Source organism: Macrotis lagotis, chromosome 1 (assembly GCF_037893015.1).
Source record: "Macrotis lagotis isolate mMagLag1 chromosome 1, bilby.v1.9.chrom.fasta, whole genome shotgun sequence".
Lineage (NCBI taxonomy): Eukaryota > Metazoa > Chordata > Mammalia > Peramelemorphia > Peramelidae > Macrotis > Macrotis lagotis.
Window position 1 is genome coordinate 242,096,179 of NC_133658.1, and position 18,748 is coordinate 242,114,926.

The following is an 18,748-nucleotide window of genomic DNA, read 5'->3' on the forward strand; positions in this document are numbered from 1 at the left end:
TGTTCTTCATGATTATTATTATATTATAGAACAATAGTGTTCCATCACAGTGTCCATTGTTCTTGAAGAAGCATTTGATGAGATAAAATAAATGCTTGCAAGACTCATCAAACTCACTGATTAAAATCTATTTTTTGCTTTTCCATTGAGTAAATTTAGAACAAATATGTGTTGGAAGAAATCTAGAATGTTTCACTAGAGATCTAGGTATTCAACTGTAGGATTTGTAGTCAAAGTTTTTTATTCTCATTTTGGAAGATACTGAATTTCTAAGAGAGGACAATATAGAGAATTAACAGTGATATAGATGCCATCACAGAATAATATCTGGTTTTCCCTATGATATAGCTTCTGATAACAAGAAGATGACTGAGGAAGAGAGTGTAAATTTTGAAGCCTGGAAACCAAAATAAATATTTGGCAAGAAGCTTGCTCACCTGATTGAGAAAGCTTTGAATTCTATTTTGAGGGATAGGTAGTTTAAAAAAATCACAAAACCACATCCAAAGGAGGACAATGTATAATATAGAAAACTTTAGCATAGTAGTGGCTGAAAACAGCAAAAATGATACTTGTAAGAAATTTTTACTCACATCTCCAAGTACCTATTTTTAATATATTAGTATAAAGTAACAGAATTAAAATTTTAAACAATATAAAAAAAGATGTCATAGATATAACAATACAGTAAATTGTGTGTAATTAAAAGTTTATATTAAATGGAGGAATAAATTTATGATGGTAGTAAAATGTATAGTGTGGTAGTTAGAAAAAGCAATGACTTTAGAGTCAGAGGACCTGAGTTCAAGTTCTGTTTTTGATGCTTATTATCCATGTGACCTTGGGCAAGTCACTTAAACCTGTGGTCCTCAGTTTCTTATTTGTAAAATGAATACTTAAGAGTATTAGGGCTCTCAAGTTCCTTAAAGATCATAGGATCACATATTATGGAGTTGGAAGAGACCTCTTGTTTCTTATAATTCACTGTCTCAGCCTAAAGAAGAGAATTCTCTAAGATGGAAATGCATCATAATTGAATTGGTTTTGTTTCTGAATATTGAGAATATTAACAGAGAAATGTTCTGAAGGTATAGTGTATAACATTGCTAAAAAGTTTACACATATATCATTTAAAATATTAAATAATAGAAAACTTAATTCCATTATTTTTATAAACCTAAACATGTTATATCAAAATTATCTTTCCTTAGATTTTTTCTAAAATTTTAAGTTAAGAATAATTGATTTGTATTTTACAATGTCAGTTGTTATCTTTTAAAACATTGTTTCATTCATTCAGAATTCACTTTCTCATCCTTCTACCCTAAACTCCTGCCCCCAATTGAGAATACAAGAAAAACATAATCAAAGTAACTTTACACGTTGCCTATGTCTAAAAAACATTTGTCTCATTATATATTTTGAGTTCTACTCACCTCTCTCAGGAGGGTGAGTAGCATGTTTCATCACTGGTCCTTTGAAATTGTGGTTATTATGCTGGCAAATTCAGCACCAATAGTATTCTATCATATTTATAAACAACATCTTTTTCATTGATTCTCCAATTTATGATAACCCCTCAGATTTGCATTCTTTTTCACTTCAAAAAGAGCCATAATTTTTTTTTACATAAATTAGTTGGTTTTCCTTAGGACTAATCCTTCCATTAATCAACTCTTCTTCTAATTCTCCCTTTCCTTTTCTCCCCTTTCCCTCCTATTTTTTTTGTTGAGTGAAGTAAGTTTCTGTACCCAACTATGTCTTTATATTCTTCCTTTTTTTATTGATCAGATTAGATGAGAGTGAGGTTTAGGTGTCAGACACTCCTTTCCTGTGCTCTCCCCCTGATTTGTATAGATGTCTTCCTGGACACTATGATTATGTGAGATAATATTCTTCAGCCTGTCTTGCTCTCTTCCCCCCCCCCATCCTGTGGGGTATTTTTCTCTATTTCCATTCTTTTCGTAAGATCATTAGGACATAAAAGAACTCCTATGAAATTTAATTGAACTTCCTCTATGACCCTTGATGGTGTTATGGTTCATCGAGGATACATGTATCATCTGCTCATATTTGAATATAGTTTATCCTTGTTTAGTCCTTTATCATTCTTCATTCATGTTTATTTTTTTTAACATTTCTCTTTACCTGCTGTATGCAACTCTGATCTTTTCACCAGAAATGCTTAGAAATCTTTAATTTTATTAAATTTTTTTTCTTGTATTATATGCAGTTTTTCTGGTTAAGTTATTCTTGGCTGTAGACCAAGACTTGCCTTTTTTTGAATATCGTATTCCAAATTTACTGTATCTCTCTAATGGAAGTTACTAAATCTTGTATGAACCTGACTTGATTCCTATGTGGTTAAATTCTTTCTTTACTTGCAGTATTTTTTCTTTTACCTTTAAACTTTGGATTTTGACCGTGGTATTCCTGAGAGTTTTAATTTTGGAGTTTTTTTAAGGAAGTCACCAGTGGATTGTTTTTATTTCTACTTTGCTCAAAGCAGTTTTCTTTGAAATTTTTTTGAAAGGATTCCAGTCTTTTGGGGGGTCATGAAATTTGGATAATCTAAGTATTCTTAATTTTTCTCTCTTCAATTTGTTTTGGAGGTTAGTTGTTTTCCTTTAAAATATCTTAGATTTTCTTCTGTTTGTATTTTGACTTTGTTTTAATATTTCTTGTGTGTCATGGAGTCATTGACTTTCTACATGGTCTATTCAAATTTTTAGGGAGATTTTTCCTTAGGAATAGGTACTTCTTATATTAAGCTTTGAATTCACTTTCTTGTTCTTTCTTCCATAACTCATTGTTTTCCATTTTTCCCCTCTAACATTTCCATTCCATTCATAAAAGCAGTTTAAAACTCTTTTAAAAATTTTTGTTTTATGTCTTTGAGGAATTCTAGTTGAAATTTTCTGTTTTGTTTGAGGATATTTTGTAGTCATTCTAGTCTTTTCATGTTTTGAGTTTCCTTTCCACCATAGTAACTTTTTGTGGCATGGTCTCTTTTTGTTTTCTCATTCTTTTAGCTTTCTCCCTCACTTTGAATTTAATGATAGAGTTGGAGTCTGTACACTTTTGGAGGGAAGATCTGGATGATTGCTGCTTTCTTGAGTTAATGTTGTGTTATTCTGGGATCTCAGGACAGACTAGGGATCTGAAAGCTTTCATTACTACCAAAGTTGTCTGTTCTAGGGCAGAGGTTGATTTCTGCCCCCTTCTCCAAGTAGTTTTGCTAGTTTCTGACCTGGTTTGGGGTATGATCAAGAGTAGAAGTTTATTGAACTCAGTCTCTCTGAGCTACCTGCAGAATTCATTTGACTCTGAGCTAGAATTGTAGGCTCCCCATTGTTCTGAAATTCCTGTCCTGGTTAATCCTCAATAAGCTCAGTGAGATGTTAGAAATGAGACCCTGCTTTTGGATTCTGAGCCAGATTGCTTTTGAACTTCCTCCTGTTTAGGTAGACCATGTGGGATCACCCTACCTGAGGTTGCTATTCCTCTCTTCAGATCCCCTTTCTGGATTTGTGATCCTGAAATGAGTAGAGATTGGCAAAGTTGCCAATTTGCACCAGCCCACTGTGGGTCTGGTACAGATCTGGGATCTCTTTTTGCCCTGGTACATAGCCTCACCCCGGGTACTGGAGTACTTCATGTACAGTGTGTTCTTGCCTGGACCCTGTTCTGAGTGTCCACACTTCCCTGTCTGTCTCTACTTGCTGCTGTGGGTTTGACTCACTGTGACCTTTTGTGAATTTCCTCATCAGCATTTGTTCTGATACATTTAATAGATCTGTTTAGAGAAGTTTTGTGGAGGAGAGTTCGCTGTACTACTTTTTACCATTCTGCTGTTTTGGTTCTACTTATTTAGATATCAAAATTCCATTTCTAAATATATTGATCTCTTGGAAGAGAGAGTAAAAGTAGAAGGGGGAAAAAGCCATTAAAAACTAGTGAATGGGGGAAGCTAGATGACACAATGTATAGAGCACTGGCCCTGGAGTCAGGAGTACCTGAGGTCAAATTTGGCCTCAGTTACTTAATAATTACCTAAGTTATGTGACCATGGCCAAGTTACTTAACCTTGGGGGAAAAAAAACCAAATACCCAAACCCAAAAAACTGGTAAATTCATCAAGTAAGACTAATAGTATATACAAAAAAGGATGAAGATGCAATTAAATTTATTTTTTATTCTGAAAATCAAGACCATTTCCCTGTACAAAGTAGATTAGAAAAAAAAATTTGTAAAACTGCTTATCTTTGTTATGTATAGCTTGCTTTTAAAATATATATTATAAATTCAACAGGCTAGTTTCAAAGCTCACCTGTTTGCATTGCCTTTAGAACTTCTCTTACATATTTAAAAATTTTTTAAATGACTTTAATGACCTTTTCCTAACTTTATTTGGCAGTTGGCAAGTGAGATTCGTTGATTATGGGTTCCTAAGGTTTTCCCTTTATCCATCATGATAAAGTGGTCTATTCATTTATAGTAAACATTCTTTTAGAATTCAATAAGACCACTTTTCTTTAGAGTTCATTTTCATTATAAATGTATAGAAAATAAGTTACCTAAGTTTAAGAGTATGCATGCCAGTTTGAAAGAGAGTGAGCAGAGAGGGGATAAATTCACCTGGTTCCAGGGCAACAGCACAATTTTTCAGACACATTAGTCCTTAAGCAGGTCAGTGAGCTAGTTAAAGCTCCAACTGTACACGTTTATAATCAGTTTAGGATAATAGCATTCTTCCCTTGCAATCAACTGGCCTCTGATGCTGGTATAAGTATATACATCCCATGGTCTCCATCCTCTTCAGGGAACTCAAGAGTCTAGATTTTTCCTGTCTTGTGTGGTTTCTGTTTCCTATGATCTTTCTGTCTCTTCTACTGTCTGTCTACTACACAAGAAAAAATATACTTCACATTGCCCCCTTTGTCATAAGGGGCTATATCCACTTAATAACTTGTAATTCTTCTGAGAAATGTGTTTTCATATTCTCTGACTATTTAGCCATTGGGGAATGACTGTCTTATTTATAATGGCTTTTAATTTATTTCATATCTTTATTAGAAATATTTGATATAAAGTTCCTTATACCTAAAATTTGAATAAATATAGATTAGAAAAGGAATTGGAGTTGTGATTTCTTTGGAAATTACCTATATCAATGTCAATACTCAACCACCATTCACTAACTTACTGTCTTGGGGAATGGTCTAGACAAAAGCAAGCATTAATGCTCAGGGTTGTATAGCCAGTCAGTGTTGAAGGCAAGACTTGAACTTAGCTCTTCTTGACTTCAAGATTGGCTATCTGCTAAGGTAATATAATGTATAAATTATTTGTGAATTTATAATTGGAATTTCATTCTTTACTCATTTGTATCTAATCACATTGTATTATATTACCATTTATTGTATTTATATAGTGTTCCATACTTTGCAGAGTACTTTGATTATTTGACATTACCTTCTTTAATCCTTACTATAATTCTGTGAGATAGGCAGAACAATTACCCAAATCCCCACCTTGATCTTTGTACCTATAGTTAGATGATCTTGGCTAAGTCACTTAATTTCTTTGGGTCGCAGGTTTTTCATCTTTAAAATGAATAGGTTGTACTAGCTGACTTTGAAGCTTCCTTATAGAAATACTGAGAGGTTTTTGACACCTAGATCATTATTCTTTATATTGTACCTTCCTGTCTCATTCTAGAGTCTCTAATACCCTGACCAGCAAGTTCATCAGTCTCCCCTATTAGCATGATCTGTGTCACATACATTTACTTTGTCTCAGCTCCACATATTGAAAGTTATACTTTTGATTTTACTTTCACTTGTCATAGAAGTTTTTTACTTATATGGTCAAGAACTCAAGTCATTCTGACCTTAACTTCCTATTTTGTCATCTTTCCCTGTCTCTCATATCTTGATATATTTTTCATCCTCAGTATATCTTCTATTTTATCCAGTCCATCACCCCTGACTTGATCTCACCTTTATTTTCTTTCTAATTTTAACCCTTTAGGTAATAATTTCAATGAACCCTACTCTCTCTCTTCATTGAACTCTTGCTTCCTAACTTTTCATTGCTCATTCCTTGCCAAACCTCAGCCCAGGATTACTCTCACTACTTGTCTTTTGAAATCTTTTACATACTATTTATTGCTTCAGGATGAAGTAAAACAACTATACTATTTGGATCACTATAGATTTATGCTCTCTAATCTCTTTAGTTGCTTTCTCATTTATTTTCTTCAGGATGCTTTGCAAAGCATTCTTCTTGCCTTTCAGCAGAGGACTTTGCATGTCCTTATTATTTCTTAACAGAAATTCTTTTTCATTTATCCTGAACTATCTTTCCTATACCCTAGAATCCTGTGACACCATTCCTCATTCACATTAGTTTCTGAATGAGGATCTTCTGGCCATGTCAAATTCCACTAATATACTCTGATTACTCTTCCCAGGTCATTTTGTCAATCTCAAATCTCTGTCAGCTAATTTATCTTTCTCCCAGAATTACTGTCTTGATGTTCCTAAAGTACAAATGGAACCCTGTCATTTTTTGCACAAGAAGCAGGCATCCTGCTGCTTCTGGGATAAAATATAAATTTCTCTGCTCATCATTCTCAGTCTAGCTCCAACCTGTCTTGCCATAGTCACATTATCTCATTCTTCTTTATGTATAGCTCAGCTAAACTGGATAGCTTACTGTTCTTTGCACATTATGTGCCTTTGCATGCACTCCTTTATTCTTTTCACCTTTTTGAATTTCTAGCTTCCTTCAAGCCTCAGATCAAGTGCTTTTTCTTACACTAGCTTTTGTAAATTCCTCCAGTTGTTAGTGCCCTCTCCTCACCTCCTGCCCTCAGGCTCAGCAGTTATTTTGTATTTAATTTTTATGTATCTTTTATTTACTTATCTCTATATACATGTCATTTGCCCCATTGGAATGTAAGCAAACTCTTTTAAGTACAACTATTAATTTTTTTTTTGTTTTTGTGTCCTCTCAATGCTTAGCAATGTCTTAAATATAGTATAGTAACCTCTTAATAAATGCTTGACAACTGAATGATCAGACCTATGTTTTCTCTGAATTTGGGGGAATCTTTTTTCCTTGAAGTCCAAGATACAAATCTGATAGATGCGAAACATATTCTTTGCTTTAAAATAGGTGACATTTGATTTTTTTCTTCACTTTTAGTGCACCTTGTTGATATCTGGAATATGATTGAAGCCTTCCGAGACAATGGCCTTAACACATTGGACCATAACACTGAGATCAGTGTATCCCGTCTGGAAACCATCATTTCATCCATCTACTACCAATTGAACAAACGCCTGCCTTCTACTCACCAGATCAGTGTGGAACAGTCAATCAGCCTTCTCCTCAACTTCATGATTGCAGCATATGACAGGCTAGTACTCTATATGGTTGAGTTCTTCATTTTGCTAAACTTATACTGGTTTTCCTTTTCATAATTTGGCTTTGTCAAAGTTTGCTAACTGTAGAAGCACAATTAAAAAATAGATGCCATTATCTGTGTGCCTTTTTCAGTTATAAAACAGGGAAAAATTCAACCTTATGATTTGATTCCATTATACATGTGGTTGAATAGTGTTTTATTGAATCCCTGCTCCCTTGAAGAAGTAAAAGTTTGGACTGACTTTTCTTGCTCTCTAGGAATTGAAAACCCATAATAGCCTTTGAAAAATGTAACTAGGAAAATAAATTTAGTGTAAAAAAACAAAACAAAACTGCAATCCACAACTAAAAAGAATTCATCCTTCATACTTTTCAACAAAAAGTTGGACATACAACAAAAGATAGAATTTAAAAAAAAATCTAACCATTAAAATTTTTCCTTTCATTGTGTCACTTTTCCTTCTCTCTAAACCATCATACAATATTTTATGCATCTGTAAAATGTTCTAGCAAATATAACATATGGAGAAATTGTTGATACTTAACTTTTAGTTAAGGTTACTACCATTAAGATGCATACCATTTTGTTATGTTTTCCTGCTTTTTTCTGTCAAAAGACAGAAATTAGCTCTTTGAAAGTCAAGAATTTTCAGTACAATGTCAAAATTATTTTTTATTTACTTTAATGGATTCAGATTTTGATGATCATTTAGGGTTAATTTCATTCTAATTGATAACATATGTTCTTTACCTAAGAAACCTTTATCTAAGAAAGTTGATTTGAAGAAAAAATCATGGAATAGTCTTTATAGACTCCCTTTTAGAGGGAGAGAAATAGAAAATCAAAGAGAAATCAAAGAATTGCTTTGCTTTGATGAGAGCCCAGTTGAGATTTGACAATATACATACAACACACCCAGTTGATTTGATTGTATGATTTATTCCAGTTGTGTTAGAAAAAATGAGAAAAGAGGAGAATGTTGGAATATCAAAATGACTTTTGACAATCAGGAGAGTTGATAGGATGAAGGATCAAACTGCAGAACAGTGTTCAGGAGACGTCTTTAATTTTTTAGGGTCCAGATTGGAAAGGGAAGAAAATGAAGTTAGAACCAGTATGATGTCCTGGGAGACTCCTGAGGGATTGAGTGATTGGAGGTTCCAATGAAGAAGAAGAGCACATTTAGAAAACTAAGGCTTTTCTGTAATCAAGTTAAACACAGAGGGATCTTGTATTCTCCATATTTTCAAAAGTATGATGACAATAATATGGTGTGCTATTTTCCCTGTGATACTTTTATCAAGGATAAGTGTTGTGTGTTGTGTGTGTATCTGTGTGTATATATTTGTGTAGAGGGTTCTGAAAATTTTTTTTATAGGTTTTAACATAATTCTAGTTGATTTTTTTTCCTGGTCAGTTTTTTGTTTTTGTTTATTTGTTTTGTCTGTTCTGGTTTTGGTATTAATAAAGTCTGATTTTTTTCATACCTTTGATATCTTTACATCATTTAGATGTCACATTGTGGCATGATCCCTCCAGCTTCTTTACAGTTGTGTTGCCTCTTACCCAAGTGTTCTTTTTAATATTTGATCTAAAATATCTCTTTCCCATCTTTGTTCTTTTCAGTGGCATTTCTCCCTCCTGTAAACATATACTTCTGAGACTTCCTTAGACACTTTCTTCTAAGTTCCATCATCTCCATTCTTCAAATTAGCACCATATTTCCATTGTGCTGAAAACATTTACCTTATTTGACATAATTATAATTTTGAATAGTGTGATTCTGAATACATAGGAGCCATACAAAGGTTCCATGACTTGAACTAATCAGGGTCTTCCTATCATTTCTGTATTTTTTAATCCTCTTCAGCTGACATTGGTATATAAGCTACAGTTATTTATCTAATGGCCATTTTGCAAATATTTACAAGCACTGAAATAGAAATAGTCAAATGCCCCATGAAATGTTTTTGTTGTTTTTGGAAAGAGAAAACAATTCTGTCAACTTCTTTAATTCTTTCCAAATGGAGAACCCGTGAATCATTCCTTCTATTTAACTGCTTTTGCTTTCTGTTTTCTTATTTCATTTATAGTGATGATGTCAGGGTGTATATGGTTCATTTCTTTGAGTAATCCAGTTTTTATTGCCAAAGATCTCATATTTGGTGCCTAAGTTCAAATTTATAGATAATCTGAAAACAATACAATCTTTAGCACCTTGTGCTTTCTTGTCTGACAGTGTTCCTCTTTCTCTTTAAAAGTAAAAGTGTGGGAACTTCTTGAGACTAAGGGCCATTTAGTATTTTTTGTGTTTGTTTCATGAGTTGAGATGGCCAAAGAATTCATCATCAAGTAGCCAGGCTACTGGTAATGAACTGCAAATAAAATCAAGTTAAGTTTTAATAATATGAAAATTTCAAAAATATTATGAAAATAAAATAACAGATTCTCAATATGATAAATTCTCAATCCATAAACTAACTATATTAATAATGTTGGTGAAATGTGGATTTATTTTTTAGATACAATTTCATAGTGCCATTATTTTATTATTTACATATTTTCAGCTACTAATTGATAGATGTTTTTATCTTTACAGCAGTCAGAAAGCCCAGTTTTATGCAAAAAAAGTTCTTAGTAATAAGTTTGTAGTGCTTTGTTTGATAAATCAGGATAATCTTTATTCATATATAGCCAAAATGTAATTCAGACTTAAATGGTTATTTCAGCAAAATAAGTGACAGAAGATAAGTTTATGGTTCTTGTTCAGATATGTGAGATTAAATATATCATATTTCTTCTGTGAAAAATAAGTTCTTCAACTTTTCACATTTAAAAATATTTGGTCCATCAAAAATAAAATGAAATTATTTCTGTAGATTGTTAGGAGATTAATAAACAGGTATGTACTTCTGTTTTATTTGACAACATATTTTTTAAAATTGGGAAGCACCAAGAATATTATTTTGTATATTTATTACCAATAGCTCTAATGCATTTATGTTATTTATTGATCAGCGTAAATTAGAAGACCTTTCATAATTTATCTAGAGAACACAAGTTTTCTTTCTTTTTTTTTTTTTGCAAACTTGCCCAAGATCACAAAAGCCAGGTAATTATTAAATATCTGAGGCCGAATTAGAACTCAGGTCCTCCTGACTCCAGGGCTAGTGCTTTATCCACTGTACCACTCCCTGCCCCAAAGAGAACACAAGTTTTCTAAGAATAATAGCTAAATACCACTTTTAGAGAAAATTTTTTTTTATCATAAAATGAATTTCCTTTATTATTATGGACAGACTTTGTAATTTCTTAGGTCAGATAACATTAGGTACTTTGGCATGAGAAAACTGTATTTTGTTACCACAATTTTTAAAAGTTCATTTTTTTAATGGAATGGTTTTACAAAGTTTGTTACTTATAACAATTTGAAATACTATATATCTTTTCACTCAATTTTTCTATACAAATGATTATGATAATCATTTTATACAAAGGAAACTAATGTTTATAGATCTGTATTTTGGTCAGGAGATGCTTTTAAAGTACGTTTATGATCTGCTAGGAATCGTACTGAGCACTAGCAAAGCAAAGAAAGTTAGTCTTGACAACAATTGAACCCCTGTCAGTATATAATCAGTGTATGTGTTATCTCGCATACCATTTTCATTTAAAAATTTTATGTATTAACATTATCTAGGTAGAACATTATCATGAATAAATTTGCAAAGTAAAAAAACTTACCTAAACTACCATTATTTTCAACAGTGTGTTGTGTGTATATCTGTAATAGACTGAGAATCTTTAATTACATCTTTCCTTTATTTTATTCAGTTGCAGTACAAAATAGGAGCTTTTAGTTTCTTGATTAATTAATTCCAGATGTCTTTAGACATATGGGTAAATGATTTTTCTCATAAAATCATATGCAAGTTAAACCATTTGAAGCTGTTATGCATATCATTTGTTAAGCATCATTTCAAATAAAGTGGTAGTTGCAAGCATCAACATTTCTCATACTGAATGAGGTCTTTTATACTTTGTTCTGTAAAAAACCTTTGACACAAGCAATCCTTTTGATATCACAAAATATGATTGTGGAAAATTAATTGTTATCTATTAAAAACATCTACTTTTATCTGGAATTTCTTTTGTTTTGGTAATAGTTTATTGTCTTTCATTGTCAAAGAAGACTAAAATGACATCAATAAGTTGAGGTCAAGGTACAGTTTGTCCAATTGTGACTGATCAGTCCAATATAAAATCAAAAGGCTCTACCATAGATCAAGCATATTTTTATCAATCACTGATTTTACAAATGCATTTTCTTTTTTTTTATCATTTTTGTTTTCCAGTGTCTAGCATTGGGTGTGGTATATATAGTAGTATTTAACAAATGCTTATTGATATCATTTAATTGATTGGATATAATCCCTTTCCATTCCTTTGATAAGAAAAATAAATAAAAAATGAAAATTTTAAAATGGTAGTTCAGCAAAATTAACCAACTCATTTATCAAACTTGACAGTAGATGCCCTGTACATTAGATTTAGATCTTTGAAAAATGTTTTGTCCTTTGTTTTCAAAGAAGACCATGGCATTAGGGAGGTGATGTTATGATAAGCACGTGAGTTGGATCTAAGTGAGAGGCTACTGTGCTAAGTTTACCAGCCTTACTTTATCCTCCAGAACCTCTGAGTCCAGTGGTCAGATATGAATCGGGACACTGAAGATGGCCCTAGATGCAAGGCAATCAGGGTTAAGTGACTTGCCCAAGGACATACAGCTAGTAAGAGTCAAGTGTCTGCGGCTGAATTTGAACTTGGGTCCTCCTGTTTCCAAGATGTAGAGCAAGATAGGACCTTTGTAAACCTTGTGATCGATCTTCTTCCTTCTAGACATGAACAAACTGTGACACCAGGGAAAGTGAAAACCATAAATGGAATTTCAGACTATCATTCCAGTTGAGTGAGTTTTAGTGAGTTTTATCTGTAGCTAAAGCAATTCATATAAAGCATTCATAGTTCTCATTGAATTTGTTGTGGGGTCTCATGAATTTTACCTTCAGAAAATCCTTATATATATCCATTCTCCTTTGATATTGCTCCTACCCTAATGCAGACCTTTACCACTTCATATCTGGACTTCGGCAGGCCTTTACTGTCTGGTCTCCCTGTCCCAAGTCTCTCCTTACTTCAGTCCGTAAAAAATTGATCTTTTTCCTGCATATATTTTACCGTGTCACTCTGCTATTCAATAAATTCCAGTGGTACCTTGAGGTATCACCTCAGGGATCAGATCAAATCATCTGTTTAGCATTCAAGACCTTTCACAAACTATTCTTCTTCTTCTACATTTCTAGTTTACTTATATTCCACTCTCCAAAATGCACTCTTATTCAGCAACACTGGCCTCTATTATTTTTTGTGCATGACCCTCCATTTCCAAGCTCTGGTCTTTCTCCCTGGTTATCTCCCATGCCTGGAATATGCTTCTTCCTCATGTCCACTTCCTGGATTTTCTGACTTCTTTCAAGATTCAGATAAAATTCCATCCTCTAAGAGAAGTCTTTCCTGATTCTTCTTAATGATAATCCTCTCTATTGATTATCTTTGATTTATCCTTGATGAAAGGGTGTCTATTTGCTTTCTTTGCATTCCCAACACTTAGCTCAATAACTGGGATATAGGAGTTGCTTGATAAATGCTAATTGACTATTTTCACTTGGTGTTCCTGCTTGTCTGCTACTTAACCTTTTTCTATTGTATTTGTTTCAGTTTCAGCTGCTTGAGTGAATTTTATCTTTAAACCAATTATGTATTTTTTTCTATCATGAAAGGATTGTAGTTTCACTTTTAAAATATTTACAAATAATATTTCAGAGAATTTAATTTAAATAAATTCATTGAAAATTTGAAATTTATGGCAGTTCTTGAAAATCTAATAGTTCTTTTTTATAAATATTTTATTTGTTTTCCAATTATATGCAATAGTAGTTTCTATCATTTTTTGTAATTTTATAATTTTATAATTTCCCCCACTTTCCCTTCCCCCCCACAGAGACAATCTGATAATCTTTACATTGTTTCCATGCTATACATTGATCAAAATTGAATGTGTTGGGAGAATAATCATATTCTTGAGGAAAAAAAATATTAGAGATAGAAAAATTATGTAGTACATAAGACAACTTTAAAAAAAAAAACAATTGAAGGTAATAATCTTTGGTCTTTATTTAAACTCCAAGTTCTTTCTCTGGATACAGATGGTATTCTCTATCACAGATACCTTAAAATTGTCCCTGATTGTTACACTGATGGAATGAGTAAGTCCATTAAGGTTGATCATCACCCCCGTGTTGCTGTTAGGGTGTATGGTGTTTTTCTGGTTCTTCTCATATAAGTCACCTTCAGTTCATGTAAATCCTTCCAGGCTTCTTTGAATTCCCACCCTCCTGGTTTCTAATAAAAACATAATGTTCCAGCACATACATATACCACAATTTTTTCAGCCATTCCCCAGTTGATGGGCATTCACTCCATTTCCAATTCTTTTGCTACCACAAACAGAGCTGCTATGAATGTTTTTGTACAAATGATGTTTTTGCCCTTTCACATGATCTTTTTAGGGTATAGACCCAGTATAAGTATTGCTGGATAAAAGGGTATGCACATTTTTATTGCCTTTTGGGTGTAATTCCAAATTGGTTTCCAAAACCTTTGGATCAGTTCACAGCTCCACCAACAATATATTAGAGTCCCAGATTTCCCACATCCCTTCCAACATTGATCATTGCCCTTTCTGGTCATATTGGCCAATCTGAGAGGTATGAGGTGGTACCTCAGAGAAGCTTTAATTTACATTTCTCTAATCAGTAATGAAAAATCCAATAGTTCTTAAAATATTTCACTCTTTAAAAAGATGCAGTTTTTGGAAAACATACTTAATAAAATTATCTTTTTCAAAATACATCTCTGATTACTTTTGTTTTTATATTGCTTTCATTTCTCTCTGTATGCGTTTCCCCCTTACCTTTCCCAGAGAGTCAGTTCATATAGTAAAGAGTATTTTAAAAGTGAAATTGGAAGAAGGAAAAAAAAATGCAGTATTGTTCAATTCCCCTGTGGACTTCTAAAAGAGGTGTCTCTCTTTTGTGGGGGGGGTCTAAACTTGCTTGTGATCATTTTTGCAACATTCATTTTTGTTTTTTTTTGTGGTAGTTTTTTCCATCCACATGTCTCAAACACTTACTAATTCTGTCATCCAGGAAAAGTCATTTGACTTCTCTTTGCCTCATTTTCTTCAATTGTAAAAATGGCGATAATAATAACAACATGGTTATCTTCCTTGGTTATTATGAGGATCAAATTAGATAATATTGTAAAGTATTTGGCACATAGTAGACCATTCATTTATTCATTCGTGTGCTATTATAAATACTTTGATGTATCTTAAACATTTTTTAAATTTATAGGTAAAAAAATTGATATTTTCTCTCTATCCACTCATTAAAAGAGACAAGTCCCAAGTGACATATATATGTATTTATAAATATATATATATATTTATATACACTTATTCATAACACATATATGTGCATATATGCATATATATACACATTTTTTAGCAAAATAAATTCCATGATTGATTATGGCCCAAAAGTGTATTTTTCATTCTGTACGTAGAGTCCCACACTTTTCTATGATCATTGTCTTCTGGAATCATGGATGATTGTTTTGTCATTCAGAATTCTTAAGTCTTTCAAGATTGTTTTTACAATGTTATGAAATTTGTTGTCTTGGTTTTAATCACTTTATTCCACGACAGTTCATTTTAAGTTTTACAAGGTCTCTCTAAAAATAATCTCTTTCATTATTTATTATTAAGTATTTCAAGTTAGATCAGCAACCATTTGTTAAGTTCTAACAAACATTCTGTCAGGGACTGTGCCATTACAGATAGAAGCAAAAGGAAAGATAATCCTTGTTTTCAAGTAGTTTGCTTTCTAATAGATGGGAGATATCATATAAAATTGCTGAAGAGCAGTCAAGGTTAGGGGTGAATAATGGTGAAGTGTCAGAAGATGCAGGATGACTGGCCTGAACCTTTCCTCAAGATGAGATCCCAGGAGGAACTTACCAGTTTGAGAAAGGGGTTCAGAGGTAGAGGAAGATTTCAGGGTGAGAAATTCATGTGTGAATGGGGGAACGTCTGGGATGCAATGGCAATTGAAATATGGTGGCAAAGTCAGAAGAGTCAGAAGAGAGCCAGGAGAGGAAGGAAGAGGCTTGATCTGTGCTCTTTTTCAAAATAGAGGGTTTCAGGAAGAACACACCATTGGAACAGAGGGGACAGTAAGGGATAATGGATGTCCCAAAGTTGGAAGGACACAAGGATTGAGGGAAGTTTTATTATATTATTATTTAATTATTTAATCACTTACCAATTCATGGGCACCCCATTAATTTCCAGTTCTTTGCCACCACAAAAAGAATTGCTATAAATGATTTTATGCATATGGGCCTTTTTCTTCTTAGATCTCTTTTGGGTATATCTTCTGATCTAAGGGTTTGCACAGTTTAGTGATTTTTTTTTGTAGCTATAGCTAGCATGTTCCAAATTCTTCCTAGAATGGCTGCATGAATTCCCACCTTCACCAACTGCACATTAATATGCCTATTTCGCTATAGCCCATCCAACACTTGTTGCTTTCATTTTTTTGTCAGCTTTGCCAATATAGTAGGTTTGAGGTGGGACCTTAGAATTACTTCAATTTCCATTTTTCTGTTTATTTTAATCTTAAACATTTTTCCATGTTTCATTTAAACTTGTTTCATCATACTTCAAGCCTACTTCTTTTTTTACTTCATCATGCTGTACCTTAAAAAGGTTGCATCTTTTTTAATCAGATTTTTTTTAGTGAATCAAAATCTACTTTATTTCCCTTCCAATTCTCCTGCCTTGTAACGAGAAAGCATGATAAACAAAATCCTTGTTAAATAATGTATAGTAAAGCAAAACAAATTCCTTTGTTGTCCAGCCCCCCCCCCCAAATCTCAGTTTGTTTTCTGCATTCATCAGTTCCATGTTAAGAGATGAGTAGAACGTTTCATCATTCTCTGGAATCATAGTTAGTCATCATGTTGATCAGCGTTCCCAAGTCTTTCAGAGTCATACAATGTTGTTGTAATTGAATAGTTATTGTCCTGGTTGTCCTGGTTCTGTAACTTCACTTGGCATCAGTTCATACAGGTCTTCCCAGATTTCTCTCATACTATTCCAATATTTCTTATAACACAATACTATTTGATTACATTCATTTTTCTTTGGCCAATCTCTGGTTAATGGGCTTCCACTCAGTTTCCAGGTTTTTTTGGTTTGTTTTTTTACCATTGTAATAAGAGCAGCTACAAAATATTTTTATATAAGTAGGTTTTTTTTTTATTCTTTTGTTCTCTTTGGACTATAAATCTAGTAGTATTGCTGAATCATAAGGTATGAGCAGTTTAATAGCTTTTTGGGTAGAGTTCTGAACTGCTACTCAGAATGACTGTACCAATGTATTGGGTCTGCTAACAATGGATTAATGTATCTGTTTTCCCACAACTTCTCAAGTATTTGTCACTTTTCCTTTCTTTTTAAACATCAGATTTGCTATTCTTATCTGTATGAGGTGGAACTTTAAAGTTATTTGAATGTTTATTTTCTTAATTACTAGTGGTTTGTAGCATTTTTATATATTTGCTAATAGTTTAGATTTCTTTAGAAAATTGCTTCTTCTTATCTTTTGACTAGACAGCTAAGAGGTAAAGTTGATAGAATGCTGGGCATGAAGTCAAGAAGATTCAACTTTCTGAGTTCAAATGCAGCCTCAACACTTAATAGCTGGGTGACCCTGAACAAGTTCACTTAACCCTAGGGCAGCTAGGTGGCGCAGAGGATAGAGCACTGGTCTTAGAATTAGGAGGATGGGAGTTCGAATCCACCCTCAGACACAATGTTAACCAGCTGTGTGACCTTGGACAAGTCACTTAACCCTGATTGCCTCACATCCAGGACTATCTCCAGTTGTCCTGATCCATATCTGGCCACTGGATCCAGATGGCTCTGGAGAAGAAAGTGAGGCTGGTGACTTTGCATAGCACCCCTTCGCTCAAATCCAGTTCACATGCTTATCATGGCATCACCGCTCTGATATTTTAGTCTTCTTTAAGAAGGAAGGACAAACATAAAATGAGTATCTTTGCCAAGAAAATCTCAGTGGGGTCATAATCTAATGCACGCGTACACACATATATTCATGTACACAGACACATATTCTTTGACCGTTTATCCCAGAGAATGGCTCTTATTCTTGTAAATGTGAGTCAATTTTTTATCTAGTTAGGTCCTTGTCAATGTGATCAACATATTCTTTGAAGTTGCATTTTTGAATTGAAGTTATAATTATATATAAATACAGTAGTTGCTACCAGCTGAATGAAAATATGCAGTAAATTTTTTTAAATTAAAATTTTAAATTTTTTCATATAACTAAGTTAAGAAAAAAATTATTTCTGACTCAAGTTTACTAAAAAATAAAAGTAGTTATGGGAAGTAAAATTTAAAAAATAAAATAGTAGTTACCATACTTAAGGATAAGCCTATACTAATGATATAACAAAAGTATTATTATTGTCATTTAAAATATTTTAGTAGTTTAGACTGAATTCTCTTTACATCTTTAATATAGCAGCTTGAAGTTCAGAGAACTTTATGTAGATATTTTTTTGAAAGATTTTATTTATTTTGAATTTTACAATTTCCCCCCCAATGTTGCCCCCCACCGCCCACAGAAGGTAGTCTTTACATTGTTCTAAATTGAAAGTGATGAGAGAGAAATCATATCCTTAAGCAAGAAACATAAAGTATGAGATCTAGCAGCATTACATAATAAGATATAATTTTCTTTTTAAAAAATTAAAGGTAATAGTCTTTGGTCTTTTACCAAACTTCACAATTCCTTCTCAGGATACAGATGGCCCTATGTACACCTTGATGTATTTGTTGTTCAGTGTATCTACTTTCTAATATTTTCTTCAAGACATTAGGATATTTGGGACAGCTAGGTGGCATAGTCAATAGAGTACCAGTCCCAGGAGTCAGGAGACCTAAGCTCAAATCCAGCCTCAGACACATAATAATTGCCTAGCTGTGTGACCTTGGTCAAGTCACTTAACCCCATTGCCTTAAATAAACTAAAATAAAAATAAATAAAAAAAAGACATTAGGATAGTTAACTGACATGTCTTATCTATATACCTCCCTCTGGT

At 33.0% G+C, this 18,748-nt stretch overlaps 1 protein-coding gene across 29 annotated transcripts in view; it reads left to right on the forward strand.

Moving 5' to 3' along the window:
• Window positions 1-18,748, forward strand: part of DTNB (dystrobrevin beta) — a 410,081-nt gene that overhangs the window by 64,507 nt on the left and 326,826 nt on the right. For all 29 annotated transcript variants that reach the window (XR_012473465.1, XR_012473466.1, XR_012473462.1 and 26 more), the window contains exon 4: window positions 7,213-7,426. Coding sequence is in view for 23 of the 29 variants with exons in the window: in XM_074209942.1 (XP_074066043.1) it covers window positions 7,213-7,426 (214 nt within the window). In the remaining 6 variants the exon portion in view is untranslated. The remainder of the gene's footprint in view (window positions 1-7,212; window positions 7,427-18,748) is intronic.